The sequence below is a fragment of the Pieris rapae genome, chromosome 17 (assembly GCF_905147795.1).
Source record: "Pieris rapae chromosome 17, ilPieRapa1.1, whole genome shotgun sequence".
Lineage (NCBI taxonomy): Eukaryota > Metazoa > Arthropoda > Insecta > Lepidoptera > Pieridae > Pieris > Pieris rapae.
The window spans coordinates 1,722,420-1,745,699 of NC_059525.1; the positions used below are offsets into that span (position 1 = coordinate 1,722,420).

Consider the following 23,280-nt stretch of genomic DNA (forward strand, 5'->3'; position numbering starts at 1 on the left):
AGATGGTAGGGAGAAAGATAAAATATAATATAAGTATATTATATAAATAATTTACTTTTATTATAGATAATAAAAGTAAATTCTGCAATAAAGCAAATATAAGTGGGACAATTGCACAATACGTGTCACAGTTATACCCATTATTCATGTTCGATAAGAAGTTGTGGCGTTGCTAAAGTTCTGTTAGCATTTGTCTAATGCGTACCGTGTTTGTAGCGAGGCAGCTTCCGGCTTGTGCTCTAACTCTGAATAAATTGGCCGTGGCGAGCTTTTATAGGCTATATATATTTTTTACATTTTGTTTTTGACAACGTCTTATAATTCGATGGAGCCGTCTGCACGCACGAAAAAACATGACGCATGCGGCGTTACCTCGCTCTGAGGCGTTCCATTTAAGGCTTGAAGTGCAAGCGAGAGCACAGAACAAAGAGGCAAAATCCGCCTCCGCGTTTGTTCGTTGAAAATTGTCAAACTTCTATTTATGCGTACAATGAATTTTGATTTCCATCTACCTTCAAATATCTATCAAACAAATAAAATTAAAATTTTCTTTTTAAAAATGCAACTATTCCATCAGTATTTTCTAATCACGTATTCACGTCAATAAACCGACAGGTCAGCTAGTGTTATACATATATATATAATCAAATTATAATGTTTTTTATACGTTAAAAAAGTTTCTTTAAGTCTAGTAATATTCTCACAGGTTACGAAGGCGGCCTTCCCTGTACCTATATAGCGGAAGTATGGGCGAACGAGGGCCTCGTAGTCAATTCAACGAACTCACTGACAGTATGGAATCTTCGGCGTTTGGGTGCTAACCGTCATCTACGTATTGTTGTATATGCAGCCAATTTAAGAGGCAGATCAGAACATGTTACGTTCACAGTGGAAACTGCCCCGCGATTATCACCTAGAACTGGTAAGTGTTTGTTCTGAATGAAATGAATAATAGAATAAATTAAAATAAAATATTTTATAAATTATATATGTAAAACTAGCTACTGAAACCTATAAGAGTATAAGAAGGAACTAATGTACTTGAAGTCGGTTTACATAAATCAATATTGTATTTTTGTTATTTCCTTATTTTACAGTATTAATACTAATATAACAGAAAACTTATTTTTATAAAAATTAAATATAAAACATAACATAAAACGTAAACCATTTTATAACTAATTAAAAATAAAGAAATGCTAGTGAATTCAGCCAGTGTGCGACTACATAATATATTATATCCGTCTCACATGCAATAATATTCATAGTACGCAAGACACGCATAAATGGCTCTTCTCTGAGTAAATTTGTACGCGCTCGAGGCATTGCAAGCAATTTCGACCGCTTACAACGCCAAGTGTGATTATTTGGTACACGCAGCCAGTCTCTCCAACATTTTCGCATTATACTTACCATATCCAAGACAAAAACGATTTTGACTTCACTTGTCGCAGGTTTTCATATACAAGCTATGAAATTATTATTTTTAATAATAACACTAGATACTGGTTAAAATACTGGCTAAAGGAATCTCGCCTGTACTTATATTTATTTATACATATACACACTTATACATAGAGATATTTTAAAATCAGAAAAAACAGGTCTTAAAACAACATTTAAAAATTCATAAAACAATTATCTTTTGTATCGAAGTGCCAGAAGTACATTATTCTATTAGCAGAAGATTTATTTAAGTAAATTAGTCCCATAATACTTTGTGATAAGAATATAGCTATTTTTTGTTGTTTTTTCTTAAATAAAAATCTACCATCCTTGAGTATTTTCTTCCTTACACTGAAATGTATCAAAATTTTGACGATAATTTGTAATTGTTTGAAATAGATATACTGATACAAATATTGATGACTATTTTACTTAAAAAAAATGAAAGTGTTTATAAACAATAAAGTCAATTATATATCGTTTATTATAAATCCAATGAATTAAGTCATTTAACTGCATTAAAAATAGCGCAATGCACTCGATTTTGTTACATCAAAAGTATGTAAGTACTATGTCATACATAAATCTCCAAATTAGCTTATGTAGCAACAAGCCATCTTATCCATATTAATTTGACAGTGAGTAATGATGACGATTGTGATTTAATTATTATTACTCTTAAGCATAAAACATTAGTTAACCGCTGTTATAATATTAATTAGATATGTAGTAATTGTAAATGATAGTGTTGGTGTAGTTTTGGTAATTTGTGGTCATGATGATTTTGCATAGATTAATAACAGAAAGGTTACTACCATTTTACCAGCGCTCTTAAACTTAAACTTTTGGCATATATCTGTGATACATAAATATGGTAACAGCAAAGCTTAGTGCTTTAAAAGTTTAAACGCAAACCTTTTAAGCCTTATTGCAAGCTGATATATTTTTAAAGTAATTATTTATTTCTATTTTAGTAATGAGTGATTATTTTATCACTTCATTATGTGACTGAATTTTGAGACTACGATTTTGTTAGCTTAGTATTTCCAATGATGGTTAGATTGAATCCTTGATTTTAACCCAACATACAAAAAAATATCGTACACAAGTATAAAACATCATACTAAGAAAAATAGGTATATTGTTTATACAATAAAAATATAATTTTCAAAGTTTTATCGTTTGATATCAACTATTATTTTGGTTTTCTTTTATAATGGTCGCTATTAAAATAAGGTCAACATATTTAAATGGTACATGATTTGATTTTTCAATTAACATTTATAGTAAGAGCAGTGTTGGCCCTGTGGCTTTAGCGTGCGACTCTCATACCTGAGATCGAACCTACGACAGGTTCGATCCCCGGCTGTACACCAATGGGCTTTTTTTATTTGTGCGCATTTAACATTTGCTCTGAAATCTGCGGCCAAGACCTAAAGAGGTTGTAGCGCCACTGATTTATTTTTATTTATAGTAAGTTGTGTATCCATGTAGGTAGTTCGAATAACGCTACCTGTACTTTAGCAAATCAATTTTGCGTCTTATCTTCAAATCTGGTGATCCAAGAATTAATTAATATTTTCGAAAATAATCTTTTAAAATTATTTTAGAAGGTCGACTCAACGCGGAATCTCTTTAATTTCCGGCTCAAAGCAGCATTTTGTCAAAACTGAAAACAATTTTAAGCCATCAGAGTTGAGGCAAATTTTAATTAAATATTATAAGTTAGGTGATATAGATAAAACAATGATCTGTTTCAAGATACAACAATAACATGAATAATCAAATAAATAAATTGCGTTAGTATGTATGTTTATTTCTTTATTTATTAAATTAAGAAAAATAACTTAATAATCACAAATTTAAAATATTTGCTGGCCCGACTAAATTTGTTCCGCCTAACAATCTAACAATATCGTGTTAACTTTAGTTAAACATAATTTAGGATTTCATTAATGTAATAAAATTAATGTTAAAGCACTTTCTGATATACAACTTTTTTTGAGGTAACCCTTGTCTTCGATCCAGATCAAAGTCTGGTTATACATCTTCTCATTCACCTCAATATGTGAATTTCTTGAACTGACTTATTCAACCTTATTTTCAATTAACTTGCCTATTAATGAGAATTATCAACGAATAGAAATGGAGACCAAGGATAAAGTATTTTTAATTTTCGAATCAAAACAATTATATATAATATAATAGAATATTAAGAATTCTGGTAAATTGAATGATTGAATCGAGATCAATATTTTCATTATTGGTATTTTGTATGTTTTGTAGAAGCTCAAGAAGCGTGGGAAGTGAACTGGGCGGTTGGTGGAGTTCTGGGAGCGGCACTTACTGTTGCAATAATACTGTGCCTAGCCCTCATCGCAACGAGACTACGCCACAGCAGTAACTATGAAGGTCATTTGAAACCGTTTTCATTAAAAATTAGACGTTTTTTAAAATCCTACCTTAGTCTATTAGAAATTAGTAAATACAGTTATAGAAATACATGTGTACAGTTCAAACTAGACCAAATATATTTTTGTGATTTTCAAATGATTATGACTACAACGTACGATTTGATAGATAGATATATATTGGTCCAGCCACAGAAACCAAGCTCTATTTATTTAAATTTGTATCACACAAACACACACCAAATTTATTTTTACGACTCCATTTGCAATGTTTTCTTCTAGCACTTACTTATTTTGTTCTATTGTATCTTATAACAATGATCTGATTGTACGTGTTCCGGTCCGGTGGTGAAAAGACTGGCTATCTGTCACTCAGGTCTCCTGTTACAGAGCCCAGTCTCCAAATGTTATCATCTTAGTTTAATCATAATAACCATGTATGTGAGAGAGAAATAAAGATAATTTATTATTAATATTATATGATTATATGAATATCGTCTTCTTTGGTAAATTAACCGAGATTAAAATCACTGCATCATATTTAAAAAATTAAACGCCTCAATAAGCACTTCTCTAAAACAATCTGGTATCAAAATAATCAAATCAATTTCGCAACAACAAAATTAAACGTTGCTTTACATATAATTCAACGTAAATATGTTTTGATAACGTGACAAGGGTTCAAAGCAGTAGTGTCATCAATTTTACTCTAAATGCAGCTTGTAGTCGCGTTCGTGATTTGAATACACACTAATTTGTTTAAAATAATTCTGTACTAAATACTGAAATTGTTTTAGTTAATTTACAATATTAAATAGGTTGAATTATTATCTGAGAAATGTATATAAAATTAAATGTGTGATGTACTTAATCATCTAATTTAGTCAAATTGGGTTTACACTGTGACAAAAAGACAAAGAGGAGCTTTTAGGAAAACATGGTTGTAAGGCTGATTAAATAAAGAGCACGAGGGCTACAAACATGCTACGACGTATTTCTTCTACGGCGTTAGAACGTGCGGCAAAACTTTTAGAGTCCCCGCAGACTACAGACTTTTTATCGGCCGATAGTTCGATCAGCGGTCGGCTTCTTAATCAGTATGAATATGTATGCAGATGCGCACATTACAGTGATTCAGTATCGGCCGATAAAAAAGTTTGATGGGCTTCACGACTGCCTTCAAACTAAACCATCGGCGAACTGTCGCCCGACCGCTTGATCAGTATGGCGCTCTTCCCCGCCCGCATACTTGCCGATTGTTTCATCGGCCGACTCGACTGCTTTGATATTTAAGGTCCAATTAATTTAACGAGTTCATTGAAACTGGTTATGCTCATTCGATAAAGGGAGGAAAACTTTTCCGGGAAGTCTAGTAATTTAGAATGAATTGTTTATAACTTCCCTTACAATAATCTGTTATTGTAGATGGGATGTACCCAATACTCTCGATTCCGCTTCTTTTTTTTCCTCATTTGTATCGAGTATAAGGCAATTATAATAATTTTTTTTCGACTGGTCTCTTCACCAACTCTAGTAACTCTAGTAACTCTAGTCTGCGCACTCGGGTCTAACCCAACTGTTTTGTTGGTACAGTGTGCGCACGAACAGGCCAACTCGACTAAACTATCGGCCGATTAAAAGTCTGTAGTCTGCGGGTACGCTTAATATTACTAATAATGACTTATTTTACTGACAATTATCAAGTAACGTATTTAATTAGTCTAGTTTCTCACACGAAATCATTACGTTTCTTGATCAGATTACATTATAATCCATGTTCTGGTATTGAATAATAACATTAGTTTGGTAAGCAAAAAATAAACTTATTATTCCTTCTAAAATGAACTACCTTAGGTCCCTAAGATAGAGGCTTATACAATTTACTTCAAGGCTACAAATAATTCTAAATAATTATATTTACAGTTACAATGCAATCATCCAAGAATCAAAAAACGCAGCTTCAAAAGAGGACCTCACCAGATGACTGCAACCCAGATTTAATACCACTTAGCAAAGGTATTTTGAAATGCAAATAGAGCTTGAATTAATATAAAGATAAGATGGCACTACAACCCTATAATGACCTCGTAATTGTTCCGTACGGCCAGTGTTAAATCCACACATAGAACGAAACAAAAAAAAATCAGTGGCGCTACAATCTCTTTAGGTCTTGGCCTCAGATTTCTGAACCTGTTTCATGATCATATTTTAAATCTAATATCCAAGTAGGTGATCAGCTTCCAGTGCCTGACACACGTCGACTTTTTGGGTCTAAGACATGCAAGCAAATGTTAAATTACATAGAAAGAAACTCCATTGGTGCACAGCCGGGGATCGAACCTACGACCTCAGGTATGAGAGTCGCACGCTGAAGCCACTAGGCCAACATCCATTCGAATGTAGGATCAAAGGGTTTTGACTGCCATGCTTAAGTCACTAAGTCCGAACTATTAAAACATCTTCTGAAAACACAAAGATAATCTAGGTTAAATATATCTTTGACATTTCTATCGCATGAACCTTTTCATGATAGGATCATGTCATTAGACGGAATGGACCCACATAATATGTCCCTACTTTATCTGAGGCTATTTTGTAGCAGTTCATTAGTAGCGATCTTTAATTAGGGGAATATTTTTCATCCCTCACTCAGTAAGAGGATTTATTAACATTATCCCTGTAATAACGTTTTAGACGTAATAAATTAAATATTTTTTCACTTTGTATAAACAATATATACGGTATGAAAAAATATATTAAATGTCTCTAAAATTGAGACATAAAAATCTAAAATGTGTGTTGATAAATAGAAAAAAATCGTCTTAAATATTATTTGCAATATTTTATTTTATCCATAAGTAGATTAACACTGCTTGATTTCAGATTACATTTTCTCTACTCGATATTAAAGGCTTAATCTTAGTAATTTTTAATACCATTTAACTTAAAATAAAAGGTGCGTTTATAAAATGTATTTATCTGCGGACCTGTTTTAAAGTGAAAGGGATTACCTTTTAACGCAACAGGAAAATAAAAGCTTTAAATTGTATTGTATATAAAAAACAGACAATATAAGAATAAAATATCTACCAATTAATATAACATTCCTGTTTGAAGATTTCAATGATCAATTCCAATAGATCTTGAATCATCCATTTATTAACAATCTCTTAAATATTCAGTGACCTTATTTTTTAGAATAATGTTTGAGAGTATGGAGTAATCGAGAAAAATACATTCAATAGTTGAAAATATTGGTTTTAGTTTCAATATTTAGTTTTTATTTTCAATAATAACTATTTATATAGACAATATTATCCAAATAAACAGCACATTTTATGACAAGAAACAATCATTATATTATAAACTTCAAAAGCCAGGTGCGATACAAAACTGGTATGATGGTATAACGGGATATTGCACAGATCTGGATTTTTTTTGCCATAGAATTACCGAATTTGTATTGTGCAAGAGGTAACGCGGGTCCCACCGACCAGTGATTTAGGAATCGCCCATAAATATCATGAGGATATTTCCGGTGTAGTAGATACAAAGGCTGCAGACGCCACGTCCACCAGACCTAAGTTTAACCAAATAAAGTCCCTTTTTGCTGTCTAGCTTCTCGACCACAGATATGCCTAATCGTGTAGCTACAATGTAACCTATATTGAAAAAAATAAACACTACATTTTTCATGTCTTTCCTATTTAAATCGATTGCAACGAGGCAATGGTAATAGAAGATTTATCGTCTTAATAGAACAGACAAAGATTCTAATGGTTTCTAAATTAGACTGAAATTGACCAATTTATATTCCACGAACTTAAAACCAGTATTCAGTATTGGTTTCTATTGTTTTGATATCTCCGAAACTTTGTGAGTGAAACTTAATCTTTATTGAAAGTTGTTGAACCAATCGTCCTAAATCAAGTCTTAAAAAAACAATTATCCAGTATAATCAGAAGAAAGATTATTGTCTGATTGTTGTTGACACAATTTATCAAAATCATTATTTATAAATATATTTATAATTTTAAAACAATTTTTTTAACTGCATTCAAAACTAGACCAAATAGACCTCAGAATATAACTCACTGAGTCACGCAAAGTTGAGTTGAGTTTAGATTATTAAATTTCCAATGCGGGTATTTCCGGGGGGTGAGGCTAGGCTTGGGCACAGAAGGCTGACCACACACTATAAGATTAACAATTGATCAAGAAACAAATACAGAAATCTGAGGCCCATCCCTCATTATTTTGTTTATATATGTTAATATGTTTATATTAATTTTTCTATGTTATAACATAGAAAAATAAATAATATAGTATAAAATTTTGTTAGATACAGACTGCCCTAAGCCACCAGAGTATTCCGAGGTGGTATCAAAAGCGGAAGTGAAAAATTCTTCGAGCAATAACAGTGTCGCGCGTATGCAGTCGCCCAATACGCCGCCTGCGCAGAAAAATGAATTACAGGTTTGTAAGTACTTATTGATGTATAATTTAAGAAAAAAACTAAATCGTTAAATATTATTATGATAATTTTTTAAGGTAAAAATATATTATCAATTAAAAATCGTTTTGCTATAAAATCCACTAACTCAGGGTCAATAATCGCCCGACTGTTGGGTTAACAGTTAGTTGCGTTTATTGTGATAGACTGGTTAAAAAACGGGTAAAAATATTATCATCGAGAAACGGCAAATGAGTCGCTTAATTTCCCAGAGCAATTTTAATGTAAATTACACAAAGATAATGAACACGAAAGATTGTATTTAAATTGCAAATTGTCAAACGTGATAAATGTGCGCAGTGGGCGAAACGGACGCACTCTATGGACGGTCGAATAATTTTTATAATGATTGAGCACAGTTTACAAATATTAATATATTTTATTCGAAATTCTTACAGCGTTCCAATTTTAAAATACACAGTGTAATGAAGAGTGATTGTATCGATACTCTCATTAAAATCGCTTAAAGTATAATTAAAGGAAATGAATATTTTTCTTAATTTGACCGTCCTGAGAGGTTTCCAATTAAAATTATACACTTGTACTGTTCGTTATTGTGAGTAAATATAGTTAGGGTATTTAGTGTTATAATATAAATGTAAAATTTTATTTCTGTGATTCATTTCAATTACGTTTATTAGTATACGGATTTTGACTGAATGTTAAACTTTTGACCACTTTTAACTAACGCAGCTTGATTTTGAGGTCTTGGGACGAACTATATTACTAGTATAATCATTGTTATGTATTCAGGAATAATAAAACGAAATATATAACATAGCATTTTTTATCAACTTATGCAATTATATTTTTTTTTTCTTAGGTTATAATTCAAGATTATTCTTCCTTCACTTTTGTTGGAAGGTAAATGTGAATACGCAGTGTTCGTTCTGTCCCGCTCTAACGCGTATTATCCGCACTTATATTACGTTACCATCGTGTGTTAGGTTTATTTTCGTTACGAAATTTCTTAACTCGGTCGCCGCACTCAAAACCCGCGATAAATTCTATCATAGAGCTTAGAAACTAGCAGGTACCCAAACTAAATGCCTAATCTCGCGTGTCTATCGGGGCCGACACCTGCTATTAGAGTTATGGATTATAGTGTATCATTGAATACACTTATGCACTAGTTTCTTGCGTTATGGCAAATCTTAAAAGAATTAAGTCAGGAACAATTTAGTCTGAAAAGCGTATTGTTTTATATTTTGTATACAAGCAATACATACATTACTTCTATTTCTATATGTAAAAAATCCGCATTTTCTTTTATTACAGAATGACCGAAGCAGTAATGGTGGTGTCCGATCCCACAGAGAAGTAGTAACTACGAGAACGCCACTCCTAGCAGCACATCAGGAAAGCTGTGTATAACGAACTACATAGACAAGCCTCGGATTTGCCTTAAACACCTAACTTCATGATAGTGGACATCTATTGATTGATAGCTAACATCGCAGTGGTCGAATTCTGAATAAGTTTAGTATTGTTGCATTTAAAATGCAATATCTATCGTTTATAAAAAATTTCAAGGATAAAACTGGTAATTTTTCTGAAATAGATTTGCGTAAAATTCTCATAAAATCATCAATGATTTCATGTTGTTGACAATAAGGAACTACATAGCTAAAATCCTCCGATGGCTTCTGCTAGTTAACTATAATAGTTAGGCATAAACTAAGTATCATAATAAAAATTATGTCCTAAATTTTGTAAATTTAAGTAACGTGTAAATAAAGAACATATATTATGATGGCTGTTAGCCGATAATTAACTCATTAGTAATAATTATTATTTATTATTGGGTAAACAAAAACTTTTAAATTATAATTTTCTTTTACACATTTTAAAAGAGAATACTTATCTATGCATTATTTACAATTTATTGTAATTGAAATACACGAATACTGTTTGAAAAATTAATTAATTTCTTGTAAATTTATTTAATTTTTTTTAAATTTAAAGACATACCAAAGAGATATAAGTAATTAAAATTTATAATTCACTTATAATTCGGTAGGGCAAAAGATAGTCAATTGTCTAATGTAAAAATGTACTATATTAGTTAGTTAATTAAAGATTTATTACTTTTAAGATGGGACGTGTAGAAGACTACAATCAACTTAATTCATTTCGCTATAATAAAAAAGTTTTTAGTTATAAATTATGAATTTGAATATCATTCAGAAGATATACTTTATTTGTTAAATCCTTGTTTAAAATTGCTAATGATTTAGATATTTATAGCACGCAATATTGTTATTTACAATAAATACATTCTAAATATTCGCGAAATTAGGATAATTACATCCAGTAAAGAGTATTTTTTTAGTTATACTATCTTATCTTTATCTATTTTATAAACGTAAACCTATACTTAAGTTAAAATTTTCTTTTTACAGCATTATTTTTAAATGTAAAAAGTAATGTAATGAAACGACAGCGTTTTTTATTACTTGTGATTCAATAAAGCAAATAAAATATAAATGTATTTTTATTTCTACACCAATATTTAAAAAAAATACCCCAAGTAATAGGTATATTAACAAAATAAAATCGTTACTGTATTAATATTATTTGGAGGAACCCAATAATTTATCCACAATCTCAGATTAAAAACAATCTGAATTCAGAGCGTGACAGTCGATCGATCACCTATCTGCATTCCAATAACCAAACCATACAAAGACAATCTATTTTTGGCGACGGATATAATGCATACTTTTCACTCTTTAAACTCATATTAGATAATCAATATAAAGCAAATAAAGTAAATAAAATCGAACAAATAATATGAAAATATGTCTATGTTTAAAATATATCAAACAGCATTTTAATTATTTTAAAAACTGGTGTAAAATAAAAATCTAAAGATACGATATTGGCACAGTTGAACTGTCATTTTCATACAAAGGTGGACCTACCAAAGATAGCTTGTATCGACAGATGGCTATCTATCCGTCTATTGGTTATAGGCACACTTTTATCATTATTCGGATTATGATGTCTATCTCAGATGGCTAAAAATGGATTGAGATAGGTTTGGGCGTTAGTATTGCTTGCGGACGATTCTTAGCAAAACTGTATTTGTTTTGATATGGAAGATACAGACGGCTGAACACTTCGTTGACTCTATAAATTTACAGTTAAACAAACACAGAAAGCTGAGTATAGCTGAGTATATATAAGTACCTGTATGGGATACAACAGCAACTATTTGTTTTCCGGTAACATATAGCCTTCACTGGTATGAAATATCTATATACCTCATAGTATAGGCTTTCTAAAATGGTTAGTTGGGTAGGCGGAACGTCGCCCGCGCGCCTTTAACAATAATAGTTGCGTTTTGATCATTTTATATAGAAACACTGGATGCCGTGCGTTGTGTTTATTTTTATATGCTGAATCATCAAAAAATAATGAAAAAAGTAAGGGCTGGACCATAATTTGATAAAAATTGATGTCTGATTCGCAGACCTAACTGATGTGCACACTAAATTCACGAAAATTTGTTGGGCCGTTTCAGAGGAATTAAATTACAAACACCGTGACGAGAATTTTATGTATTAGATCTCTGAGGAGTTTTACAATGTACTGTAAAATTCCTCAGAACACGCTAATTTATAAAGGCTAATAAAAAATAGTTGCCCATATTGACGACCCAGCCTTAAAAGAAAATTGTGTTTTATATTCAAGTTTTATACTCAAGTTTCTTTAAACTTCTTTAGGCGCATGGGGGTAAAATATTAACAGATGAAACGTCACCATGTGCAGCACTAATTTATGAAACCAGCTGCCAGGTATTTAGGCCATTTTTATTTAACCGTTACGACTATGGAGCCTGCAGGATAAGATCGCACCAGTACCAGTGTCCATGGGCGGCGGTAAACACTTTAAGTGACCTGCTAGTGTGCCTCCTGTTAGATCAAACAAACGATATCATAAATTCAACTCCATACATTACGGTACATTTTAGTGCTATTTCCCTATGGACGCAAACATGGGACTTCGAATACCTTAATAAAATATAGGAATCGATAGACAAGTGGTACCACAATTTACTCAGCGGAAAATGTTTTTGAAGTGTACGCACAGCTATAATTTCATACATTATTTATTCAGCGCTTTGAAAACCTTGAATCAAATAAAACACTATATGGTTAACTAACGTTAAATGATAAACACTAAAGAGCACGTTATTTTTAATAATAACAATTGATTATCTTTGCAGGGTATATGTAAAATGATTGCTCGATAAAAAGCAATCCTATTTTAAATAAAATGCATAATATGGGTGATATTTCGTGGCTTCTAAAAGAAGCTAGTGTCATTAAATAAATACAATAGATTAGGTGACTGAGATGTTTTTATATATGATATATCGGAATAGGCCCAGACATCAGAAGTAAAACACGAGATACAGTTATATCATATCATATATCAATAATTTAATTATTTTTAATAATAATTAAAGTGGGTATATCATTTTACAATTTAGGTAAGAAATATCTTCTTAAAATTTCTATCATTTTTATACTACACCCGCCCCAGCTTCGCACGGGTGCAATGCTGATGAAAAGCAGGTTTATATTATGTATTATTATTTCCGTTGCTGGAAAGCACCGATAATATACGCGACATATACCATATAGACATATACCATCACGGACTTTTCTGTAGACCTTTTCAATGTGTACAATACTTAGTATATTATTTTGATCAAACTCGTAGGGTTCAGCCTGCGTTTGCAATGTAAGCGGAATAAATGTAATTATTTACGACATCACATTAGAAACCTCAAAAATAACAGTACTTCTCCACTATTTAATGGATCTTATTTTACATATAAACCTTCCTCTTGAATCTATCTCTTAAAAAAACGCATCAAAATCCGTTGCGTAGTTTCAAAGATTTAAGCATACAAAGGGATATAGGGACAGAGAAAGCGACTTTGTTTTATACTATGTAGTGATGATTAAAGCATTATTATAGTGGACACTGACTAGTGCTCGAAAAAGTTGCTCATTTGTAACAACTATCAACTACCGATATTTATATTTTTTGGTTTGTGTTTCACTAGTAACCGGCTCGATTCCGAATTCATTGTCTGAGTCCCAAAATTTACAATTGTGATCACAAAAGGCTTATTTACTTGTTTGTGTGTCATGACTAATACATATTAATGTTTTAATTTAAATCAGTATTGTACCAACACTCATAGTAAATAGACGTATCCTGAGCTTCGTTTCAATACAATAATAAGTACCTTACAAGAGCATACCAATGCTAAATAAACGTTGGTGACCACGAGGTTGAAATATTATCAAAGAAATCAGCAATGCAATGCAGCAATATGCAGAAATTTTTTACTTACGGAGCTAAATAAACTCGTTCTTATCAAAAACCATACTACGCATACATCTATGCATCAAGACAATGAAATAATAAATGACTCAAATATAAGTATTTCCTCCAACTTTGATTTTGTTCTCTTTGGAGTAGAGATTCTTGGGCCGTGGGATACAAGTGCACGGATGCTAATTAATGAGTTTAATTGACGCCTGGTAGATAGTAGTAAGTATCGCAATACAGCGAGGAAATGCCGCCAGCCAAAGAAAGCAAACTATTATTACTAAGGTTAAGAAAATTGTAAATACGTAAATCAATAGGAGATAGATACTTCAAAGCGTTAGTAATATTATACTTGCATTTGTCTTCCACTTGAATACACATTTATCTATGCAACTTTTCTCATAATTAAAAAGTTCAGTTCATATGTTTTCGCCACATCGATAATTAAATTAATGCAGACTGATTTTCAACGTGCAATTGACGGGACGCCGTGTGCATCGGTGATTCGAAAAATGCAATGATTTATTAATTCCATTAATTAATAACGCTCCTGATTAATTACGTCGCCCTCATAATTTTTGATGATGAAAATTTATTAAATTAACTTGAGGCTACCAAATGCAGTGTTACTAACTGGTTATTGTGGAGTCACGTTGTATAATACACAAGGCTAGACTACAGATTACTTTCCATTTATACTTAGAATATGACTAATTAAATTATCAGACATAAAAAGCACATTCACAGATTTTATGAGATCCTAACCCTCGTCACGAGGCACAATTCTCGTTGAATTAAAAATGAAACCTCTACTTGACACGTGAAGACCTTTATTACTTGAATTGGTGCTAAAATAAAAAAATATATATTAAAGAAATTCCTGGAAAGTAGAAAATATGTAAAGAACTTAAATGTTTAAAATTTCTAAAATATAGAGAATTAAAATTGTTTTGAATTAAGTATAAGGCCGATATAAAAAAAAATGTTTCCGCCCGGGATCGAACCGGGGGCCTTCTGCGTGTTAGGCAGATGTGATAACCGCTACACCACGGAAACTATATGAACAGTTTTTAATTTAAAGCTCAGAAGAAAACTTGTATTATAAGTGAAAGTAATTTGTGTATCATTAAAGTGCCAAGGGCATTACATATTGTAATAAGTTTAGTTGGAGTAAAGTTCTCTGTATAAATAAAAATGTAATATTCTCTTACAATTTGTTATATACATTTGTTATTACAATTTGTTAAGATAGGAAAATTTACTGGAAATAAATAAATAAAATAAATAAATAAATAAATAAATTTCTATAGTGAGGTTAGTACGGTATCGTATTTTATAACGAATCAAAAACTTAACATCATTACTAAGTGATTATAAGTTAAAAGTAAAATGTAACTTAGTTACGATATCTCCATTATTGCTAATATATATATTTTTCTCCAAAAATAAATGTAATGTATTCAATAATTGAATTATATAACAATATATAATGTAGAAGCCCAAATCTATAGAAAAAAATTCTTTCCCTCCGAAAATATCTCGATAAAAGGCATTGTGTGGTGACACAGGTTCTACACGGTGACGTCACGTGGTCATTTGTTATCCATTCATCGGTTGGATCAAACTGCTATTTATCTCGCAACCATTGACTCTATCAATGGGGGGACCCATCAATCAAAATGTAATTTCCTTGATATATTAGACAGATGTGTAACCTTTTTGCGTATTCGTTCCATATTTAAATTTTTCCTACTATAGTAATTATTCCTCTTGGATTTATTTGTGAGTTAACAATATGTCCTTATGCATAATCAAAGATATAGCGTTTTCTAGGAAAATGAATTTTCTAAGATCATTTTGGGATTTAGTTGGTTAAAAAATGAAACTTTAGAAGCCTGTCAATGAATTTGGAATAAAACATTTATCGAAATCTGGCGTATTACACGAAATATTTATTTAAATATAATTTACGTTTCTGAGATGTGTCCGGAAATTGTATGTCACATTTTTACTACAGTTTCGCATCGTATAATATAAACTTGATTAGTACTCGTTTATATTGATCTTATATATTTATGTAGCTAGTTTTAATTTTAATACAGTAAAATGTACCTATTAAAATTAAATTGTGTATGTTTTAGTGATAGTACAATGTTTCCAGTAAAAAAAGCTAAATAATTTTATTTTTTCGAGGTTTAGTTCCTGTTCAGATTTCATTTGCACATTGGTTAACCTCTAACACGGCTGACGCAGTTGTCCCAAATTTTCATAACTAAAGGTGCGCGATACACCAAATGTTCATGAATAATAGTACAAGTGTGAATCTGTGAAAAATCTGTGTTAGTTACACAACTTATATTACAAGATGGGTGTTACCTCATGAAAAAATGTTGTATATCAAGAATTGCTTTACGATGCAGTATGGCAATATTGGCGCTAGAGAGAAGAGGCTTAATATGTAAAACTGCCATTCTTCTTGATGGTAGTGGTATGTAATATGGTATGTAATAGGTTGGTGAGCAATACAATGTATGTATTAATTGAAAATAATATAATCATAAATTAAGTTTAACTAAAGCTTAAGAATAATAGTCACTGGCACTATAACCTCTTTAGGTCTTGGCCACAGATTTCTAAATCTGTTTCATGATCATTTTTTAAATCCAATAGGCAAGTAGGTGATCAGCCTCCAGTGACACGTCGTCGACTTTTTGAGTCTAAGACATGTCGGTTTCCTCACGATGTTTTCCTTCATCGTTCGAGCAAATGTTATGTGCACATAGAAAGAAAGTCCATTGGAGCACAGTCGGGGATCGAACCTACGACCTCAGTATGAGAGTCGCACGCTGAAGCCACTAGGCCAACACTGCTCTTAGTGAAGTTAACATGATATTATTACAATGTTAGGCGGAACAAAGTAAGCCGGATCAGCTAGTGTTATATACAATAAATCAGATTTGCTCATTTTTTACTTCTCGCTTTTTCTTAAAGTAGCGAAGACTCCTTCAATTACCTCCTTGTGCTAATAGCATTTACTATTCCTCAAAAACCTATCACTTATTATGTATATATTTTAATGCACATTTCACAGTCCATTGACTAGTGACTTATCTAATAATTGATAAATATTTATTATGTAAATAAACGATATATTTTTAAACTATTAATTGGAATAACACATATCTACTGACGTTTCGAGTCACAGCTAACGTGGTGAGCGAGATTGATATGTCAAGTCGACAAATATCAGGCATAGTAGTCTATTAAAATGTAGTTATATTAATGACTTCTGTGGTCGCGAATGTATTTGCAAATTTTGCTGGATTTTTAACAAAAATTCTAATTAAAAAACAACAATATTCATCATTAATATTAATAAGAGCAGGTGACACAACTGATGGATCTCACAAACTTTTTATCTCAACGTGACAGTCACTTTGAATTCGAAGTCACCGAGGGACGCTAATTTATAACTTGCTATCGGTAAAAGTTTATAGCAATCAATAATCGTCAAGTCAATTTTAAATTCAGACCTATTAAGACGTACTATCATTACATAGGTCTTGAAGTATCGTCTTGAAGTATCGAAGTATCGTATCGTGTATCCAAACCTCGGTACAAATTGATATTATGATGATTCTCATAAAATGAGCATTTCTTTCTCCTTTGAAGACTTACATCGTCAGGAAACCAGTTCGTCTCAAGAGACGTGTCAGGGGCAGAAAGACAGATCACTATTTGTCTATAAAAAAATGATCACATTTCAATTGAGGTGCGGTCAAGTCTCACGAAAGATAGAATTATTAATAATTTACTATTATTTGATTATTTACTTGCATACTACAAATTAATAAGCAGGCTGCCTGGTTTTTAAAGTATATACAATAAATAAAATAATATTTTTTTAAATGTTATACATGTGTTTTATTCGGTTTTATATTTTTCCTCTAGTTTTGTTAAGTTATCTTTTCGTTATATTAAAAGGGTTGGTAAAGTCGATAAACAAGTGTTAAATATTTAATTCAACGTGCTTAACTGTACCATTAACACCAGACCTAGCTTTCCTTGCATCGTAATAAAACGAGAAAATGCTAACGACTTTAGGGACAATATTTCAATTTCAATTTCAAAAATTCTTTAATATGTTCAAATACATTTAAAAGTGGTAGTGTACATTAATTTCCTGGAATGTGAAAAACATATAACTAAACACGTATTTTAAAAGTCGTATTGCTCTTTTTAATAACACGGGACACACTTTTTAGGGACAATAACTAACATATATAATAAGTAAATTATTATCATATCTCTCGCAAATCATACGTGATATATGACGATTCATTTAAACATTTTTGAAATGAACTTGAATGCCTTTCCCAATCCGTTTTTCAGAACACGTCGGCCATTTGTAAGTGAATGGAATTGCCTCCAGACCTACCCATCAATCTTGACCCAACACATCAGGCTATGTACTTGATAATGACTTCATTTCCAGTGGATTACGTTACATTTCGGTTACTATATATCACTGATTTGTACATTAACGTGTAGGTTCAATAATGTAATAACCTTTAGTAATGTAATGATTGAATTTATATGGAATTGTATCAAAACGAGACTACTACACTAGAGAATTTTGTCTCACTTATTCAAACAATTATTTATTTTTTAATTCACTTATTTAAAAAATAGTTCAAGTGGATACAAAATTTTCATTATATTATTAATTTTTGATACGCGAATATCAAACTAATACGTTTTATAGTTACTCTAAATAAACAGTAGTTAAAACTTAGTTAAATAATAAAACAGTTATTTAACGCAACATATTAAAAGTACATAGGTAGTATAATAAAGTATGTGCTTCTTTAAGTTGGTTGGTTGGTTCGTTGGTTCCTGGTAGTAACAAGTTATCCCAGAGCTAGGATTTTCCTCGCTCAACGAATCAGTATCGCAATACAGTGAAAAAATTCTGCCAGCAATAATGCTGGTCCTTGTGGCAGTGTACCTACCTGTATTAGTATACCAAACTTTAAATTTCTTTTATTTTTTCTGTTTATCAAGTTTTGATTATTAGGAGTCGTGGTGGCGCGACAACAAACAACGTGACGCGTAATTTATATATTTATTTTATTAAATTATTCCTACAGCTACTGATTAAACAATATTCAAACAATTACATTATACACAAACGCCAAACACGGAATACACATTCAAACATAAACATAAAGCACAGTTTTACCTATTTAAACAAAAAATATAAGCACAAATTCATACAAAATTCTAAATTATAAGTTCTAAAATTGATTGATTGATAGATTTTAATATAAAGGAACAAACAAAGTCATTATATATAGGTATTAAGATTATTATTATATATTAAGATGTTTATAAGTATTATGAAATTAATAATTAATATTAAAAAGCAAATACGAAATAACAAAAAAATATGTACGTCAAAGTTTAGTCAAATTATTGAGGATCGCACCTGTAAAATTAGTCACGTCTCTATAAAAGTGGCTTACCGAGTCGATCGCCTGGAAATTCATTTAATCGCCGCTCAACCGACCTTCTCTTGATTAGTTTTGGGATTTCGACAAATTTCTGCCAAAACGGACATTACATCCATTAGTTTTTTAGGCTATCGTTTCTACTAAAAGACGGTTTAGTAGATAGACAACGAGTACATGATAGTATGAACAATAAATTCATAAAACATAATATCTAGAATTGATCTTCCTGTTGAAAAAAAAAAACTTGATTGTAATAAGTTTTTTATATTATTATTCTTTATTACTCAAGATGTCATATGGAACATGGTGTGATGGTTGCAGCTCCTTACAAACATTGTGTAAAAAAAAACTTGGCCAAACTTTTTTTCACGTTCATAAGTTTACATTATGTTACCTATATGAATAAATGATTTTGATTGATTTGATAGTTGGTTCATATGGACTGGTTTGTAAACGGAACGGCTACCGATTTATAAGATAGCTTAGATATTTACCAGACACTGTGCAAAATAATAGTTGGTAAGTTACAACCGCAGCCGGGCGGCAGCACTGATCAAATGTTTCAAACTAATTCTTGCATTCCGTGAGAAACCCATAGCCATGGTAATGCAAGCGATATTATAGAAATTAAGTTATGTAAAAATATTTTTTACTTAATAAAGAGACTTTTTTAAACTTAATTGTTGTGGAGATTATTGAAGTGAATTTCTTAGTTTTAATTAAACAATAACAGATAATTGTTTTATATTTATTCCATGTCATGTGAAACATTATAGTTAATAGATCTAGTTTTTTTTTGTAAGATTCTTAAATCTTCCAAAAATACTAAGGTATTAAAACGAGTGCTAAAAAGTTTCTAGCTAGTTATTCTCTTTACTTTTAAAAACGTCTTTATGGAAGGACCGGAACATTCTTTAAAAACAAAGAAGAAATTGATTGAGACTCTGGTATTTCTGATTTTCCTCTATAGCGCTTCTGCTCTATAGCCAATACGGACACCTGATAGCAGAAAAGTCGATGCTCGGGAAACGTGGTGACGGATGCTAAAGATCTAAGGAAATAAACGTAATCATCAAAAACATTCGTCTTTCGACACTTTGGTAAGAACGCATCCCATTTTTTTTGGACATGTAAAGATCCAGATAGACTAGAAAAACTTATCGTTACAGGCTGAATAATGTACTAGAACTCGAGGCCGATCCCCTACTAACTGGACCTATCAAGTAAAGGGCACAGGCATCACCCAGGAGCAAAGGTTTGCTGTAGAAAGGGGAGAGTGGATGAACCCGTGCGGCTCAACTAACGAACTTCGGAAATGATTGCGACTGAAAAATATTTTTTTGTTGTGAAACATCTATAGCCGCACGTAAAACCGATTTCTGGCGTGGCGACGCATGCCGTGGCGACGCGTCGCCGTATATGATATACAGTCTAAATGCAGTAGTAAATTTCACATTAAAAATATTTAATGAAAGTAATGTTTATTCAACAAATAGTCATCGTTATGTGGAAAAAAAATCGTAATATTTTATTTTATCATTATGACATATTTAGTTCCTATCACAATCTATTATTTTCTGCATATTACTTTTACAAAATAATGTCGATGTTTCACATCTGCCAGGCGTCCCGTGACAGCTCACAATTTTTTTTATGTTCAAGTACAAATGATTCATTTTCATTCTATTTCAATTCATGAGTGTGATGGTGTTAATAAGTCAAATAAATAATTAACTGTTTATTCATCTTAACAGACATGTTGTCTTTAATGTGAAAACTTAAGAAGATTAGATGTGCATTTAAACATCTTCAAAAGATCGTTACGTTCAAGCCGATGTTTGTGAACATAATTAGGGCTTAGCAACGATCGGCACACCCGTGAAATTGGTACGCTACTTTGTGGTGACACCACGTATCATATGAACCGCAATTAATTAGATTAAAAGCCAGACGAGTAAGTAGTGAGAGGGCGTGGGTAGGATTAATTATATGCAAATGAATTTTGTACGGAGAGTTCGATTTTTTTTAATAATAAAATTTTGTGCTTCATAGGAAACTGTGTAAATTGCGTCTACGTTATACGTTTTGAAGTGTAAAATCAGATTTAATTCAGCACACTTCCGCAATGCTAGAAGAATTCTCGAAAATTTCCCGTCTTTGAAGCGACTATGTTGTATTACTTCAGAAATACCACTGTCTCAGTTGTGCTTATGAAGGTAATACTTTAAATGGCTATTTGTTCATAAAAATTAAATAAATATTGTAAACTGATTAAAAAAGTATAGATAGTGATAGGTTTTCAAAACACAGCCACGAAAGAGAACACCAACACAAAAATAATTATAAAATACTTTTTTTATTTTTAGACCGTAATCTCCTTTCTTTATCCTTTATTATATTAAAATATATTATATTCTTTCATAATCAATTATTTAAGATTTAATATTTATGTAAATATCTTGTTTTTAACTAGCTTATCCCTTTATTTCCTATTTATATGTTTCTTTATTTATTATTGCGTGTAGCTTCTACTTGAAACTCGCATAAAGTTAACTAATGCCATAAAATTAAACAAAAAATTATACCGTATTTAAAGAACGAAGTTACCGCAAACCTTATTACGTTTCATTGCGATTGAAAATCATAACACAATATTAAATTATTGACTCGAGCGCAGCAAATTAATGATCACTAAATTGAACCAAAGTCTATAATTTAAGTGCCCTTCCTTGGAAGCATGTTGGCGAGTTTGGTGACTACAAAACCCAAACTAATTGTAACTTGAACTACAATCGAATTTCCGTCTAATTGCATTTAAATAAGATCTACATTTCTTTTTGATGTTGAACGTTTGAATTTAAGTAATTTACATTATGTAATTAAATATCAATTTATATTGGTTTAAATAAATAAGCAACAGTCGAGCAGTGTTGGCTTAGTGGCGTCAGCGTGCGACTCTCATCCCTAATGTCGTAGGTTCGACTCCCGGCTGTGCACCAATGGTCTTCTAACTTTCGCTCAAACGTTGAAAGAAAACGTCAGGAATCCGGATTGCCGAAAACTGAAAATGTTGACAGCGTGTCAGGCACAGGAGCCTGATCACGTTCTTGCCTATTAGATTGACAAATTATCATGAAGCAGATACACAAGTCTGAGGCATATAAAAAGCTTCTAGTGCTACTGTTTAGTTTTAATAATAATGAGTTCAAAAAAACTAAGATGTATGGCGTGAAAAAAAAATTACAAAAATGAAAATATTAAGAACTTAACATGTTAAATGCATTTGGCACTCAGTTATTAACACATTAAAACTGGGTTACTACTAACTAGATTTTATAGTATGCAATTTTACTTAACACTTTAAACATTTATATACCCAGGTCATTGTATTCTTAGGATTCTTTTAATAACAATAACAATATAACAATTACAACAATTAATTAACAATAAACATAAAAATACTGACAAAATGAAAAAAATCGTTAAAAAACTTGAAAGACTTATGATACCTATTTCAAATGCAAAAAAATCACAAATTATTACCATCCGACTACTAAGAACATCTAACTCAAAGAGTGGGAAAAGAAAATTCTAAAGATGAAAATATTATTATTAAAAGTGATGACCATGACACCAAAAATAAATAAATCAGTGGCGCTACAACATTTTAAAATCTGAGCCTAAGATTTAATCTAAGATCACGGAGTTGTCACTAAACTAATATTTCATAAGGTTATGTAATAATGATCATTTAAAAACAAAACACGTAATTTACTAAATTGCCTTTACATAATTCGCTTGAACATAAGGCACAAGATTCCATTAACCCTAACGATTTGTAAACGACTAATTAACTAAAAATCATTAGCAGATTTCCTGAAAGCGCTTCAGTAAAATGGGTGACGTAGCAGTAATTTAATGACAAACTAAAGACACCGAAATTCCTTTTTCATTGTTAAGGATATCGTATACTTCTTAATTACTTTTTTATACAGCTTTATATTAGATGGAATTTAAAAGTATAAGCTGAGCTAATTTCGCTAAT

General features: G+C 31.3%; 1 protein-coding gene and 1 non-coding gene across 6 annotated transcripts in view; one reads left to right on the forward strand and one right to left on the reverse strand.

The window, feature by feature from the left end:
• LOC111000563 (nephrin) overlaps positions 1-10,762 on the forward strand; it is a 134,074-nt gene extending 123,312 nt beyond the window's left edge. For 3 of the 5 annotated variants that reach the window (XM_022270046.2, XM_022270047.2, XM_045631906.1), the window contains exons 13-17: positions 707-922; positions 3,733-3,858; positions 5,781-5,873; positions 8,200-8,333; positions 9,649-10,761. In XM_022270046.2, the coding sequence (XP_022125738.2) occupies positions 707-922; positions 3,733-3,858; positions 5,781-5,873; positions 8,200-8,333; positions 9,649-9,744 (665 nt within the window). In that variant the 3' untranslated portion in view covers positions 9,745-10,761. Of the gene's footprint in view, positions 1-706; positions 923-3,732; positions 3,859-5,780; positions 5,874-8,199; positions 8,338-9,648 lie in introns of all 5 variants that reach the window. The other 2 variants (XM_045631908.1, XM_045631907.1) reach the window with 2 other exon arrangements.
• A 3,943-nt stretch (positions 10,763-14,705) lies between these two features.
• Positions 14,706-14,778, reverse strand: Trnav-aac. Its single transcript has one exon. It is a non-coding gene; the product is annotated as a tRNA-Val (tRNA).
• Between the last annotated feature and the right edge of the window lie 8,502 nt (positions 14,779-23,280).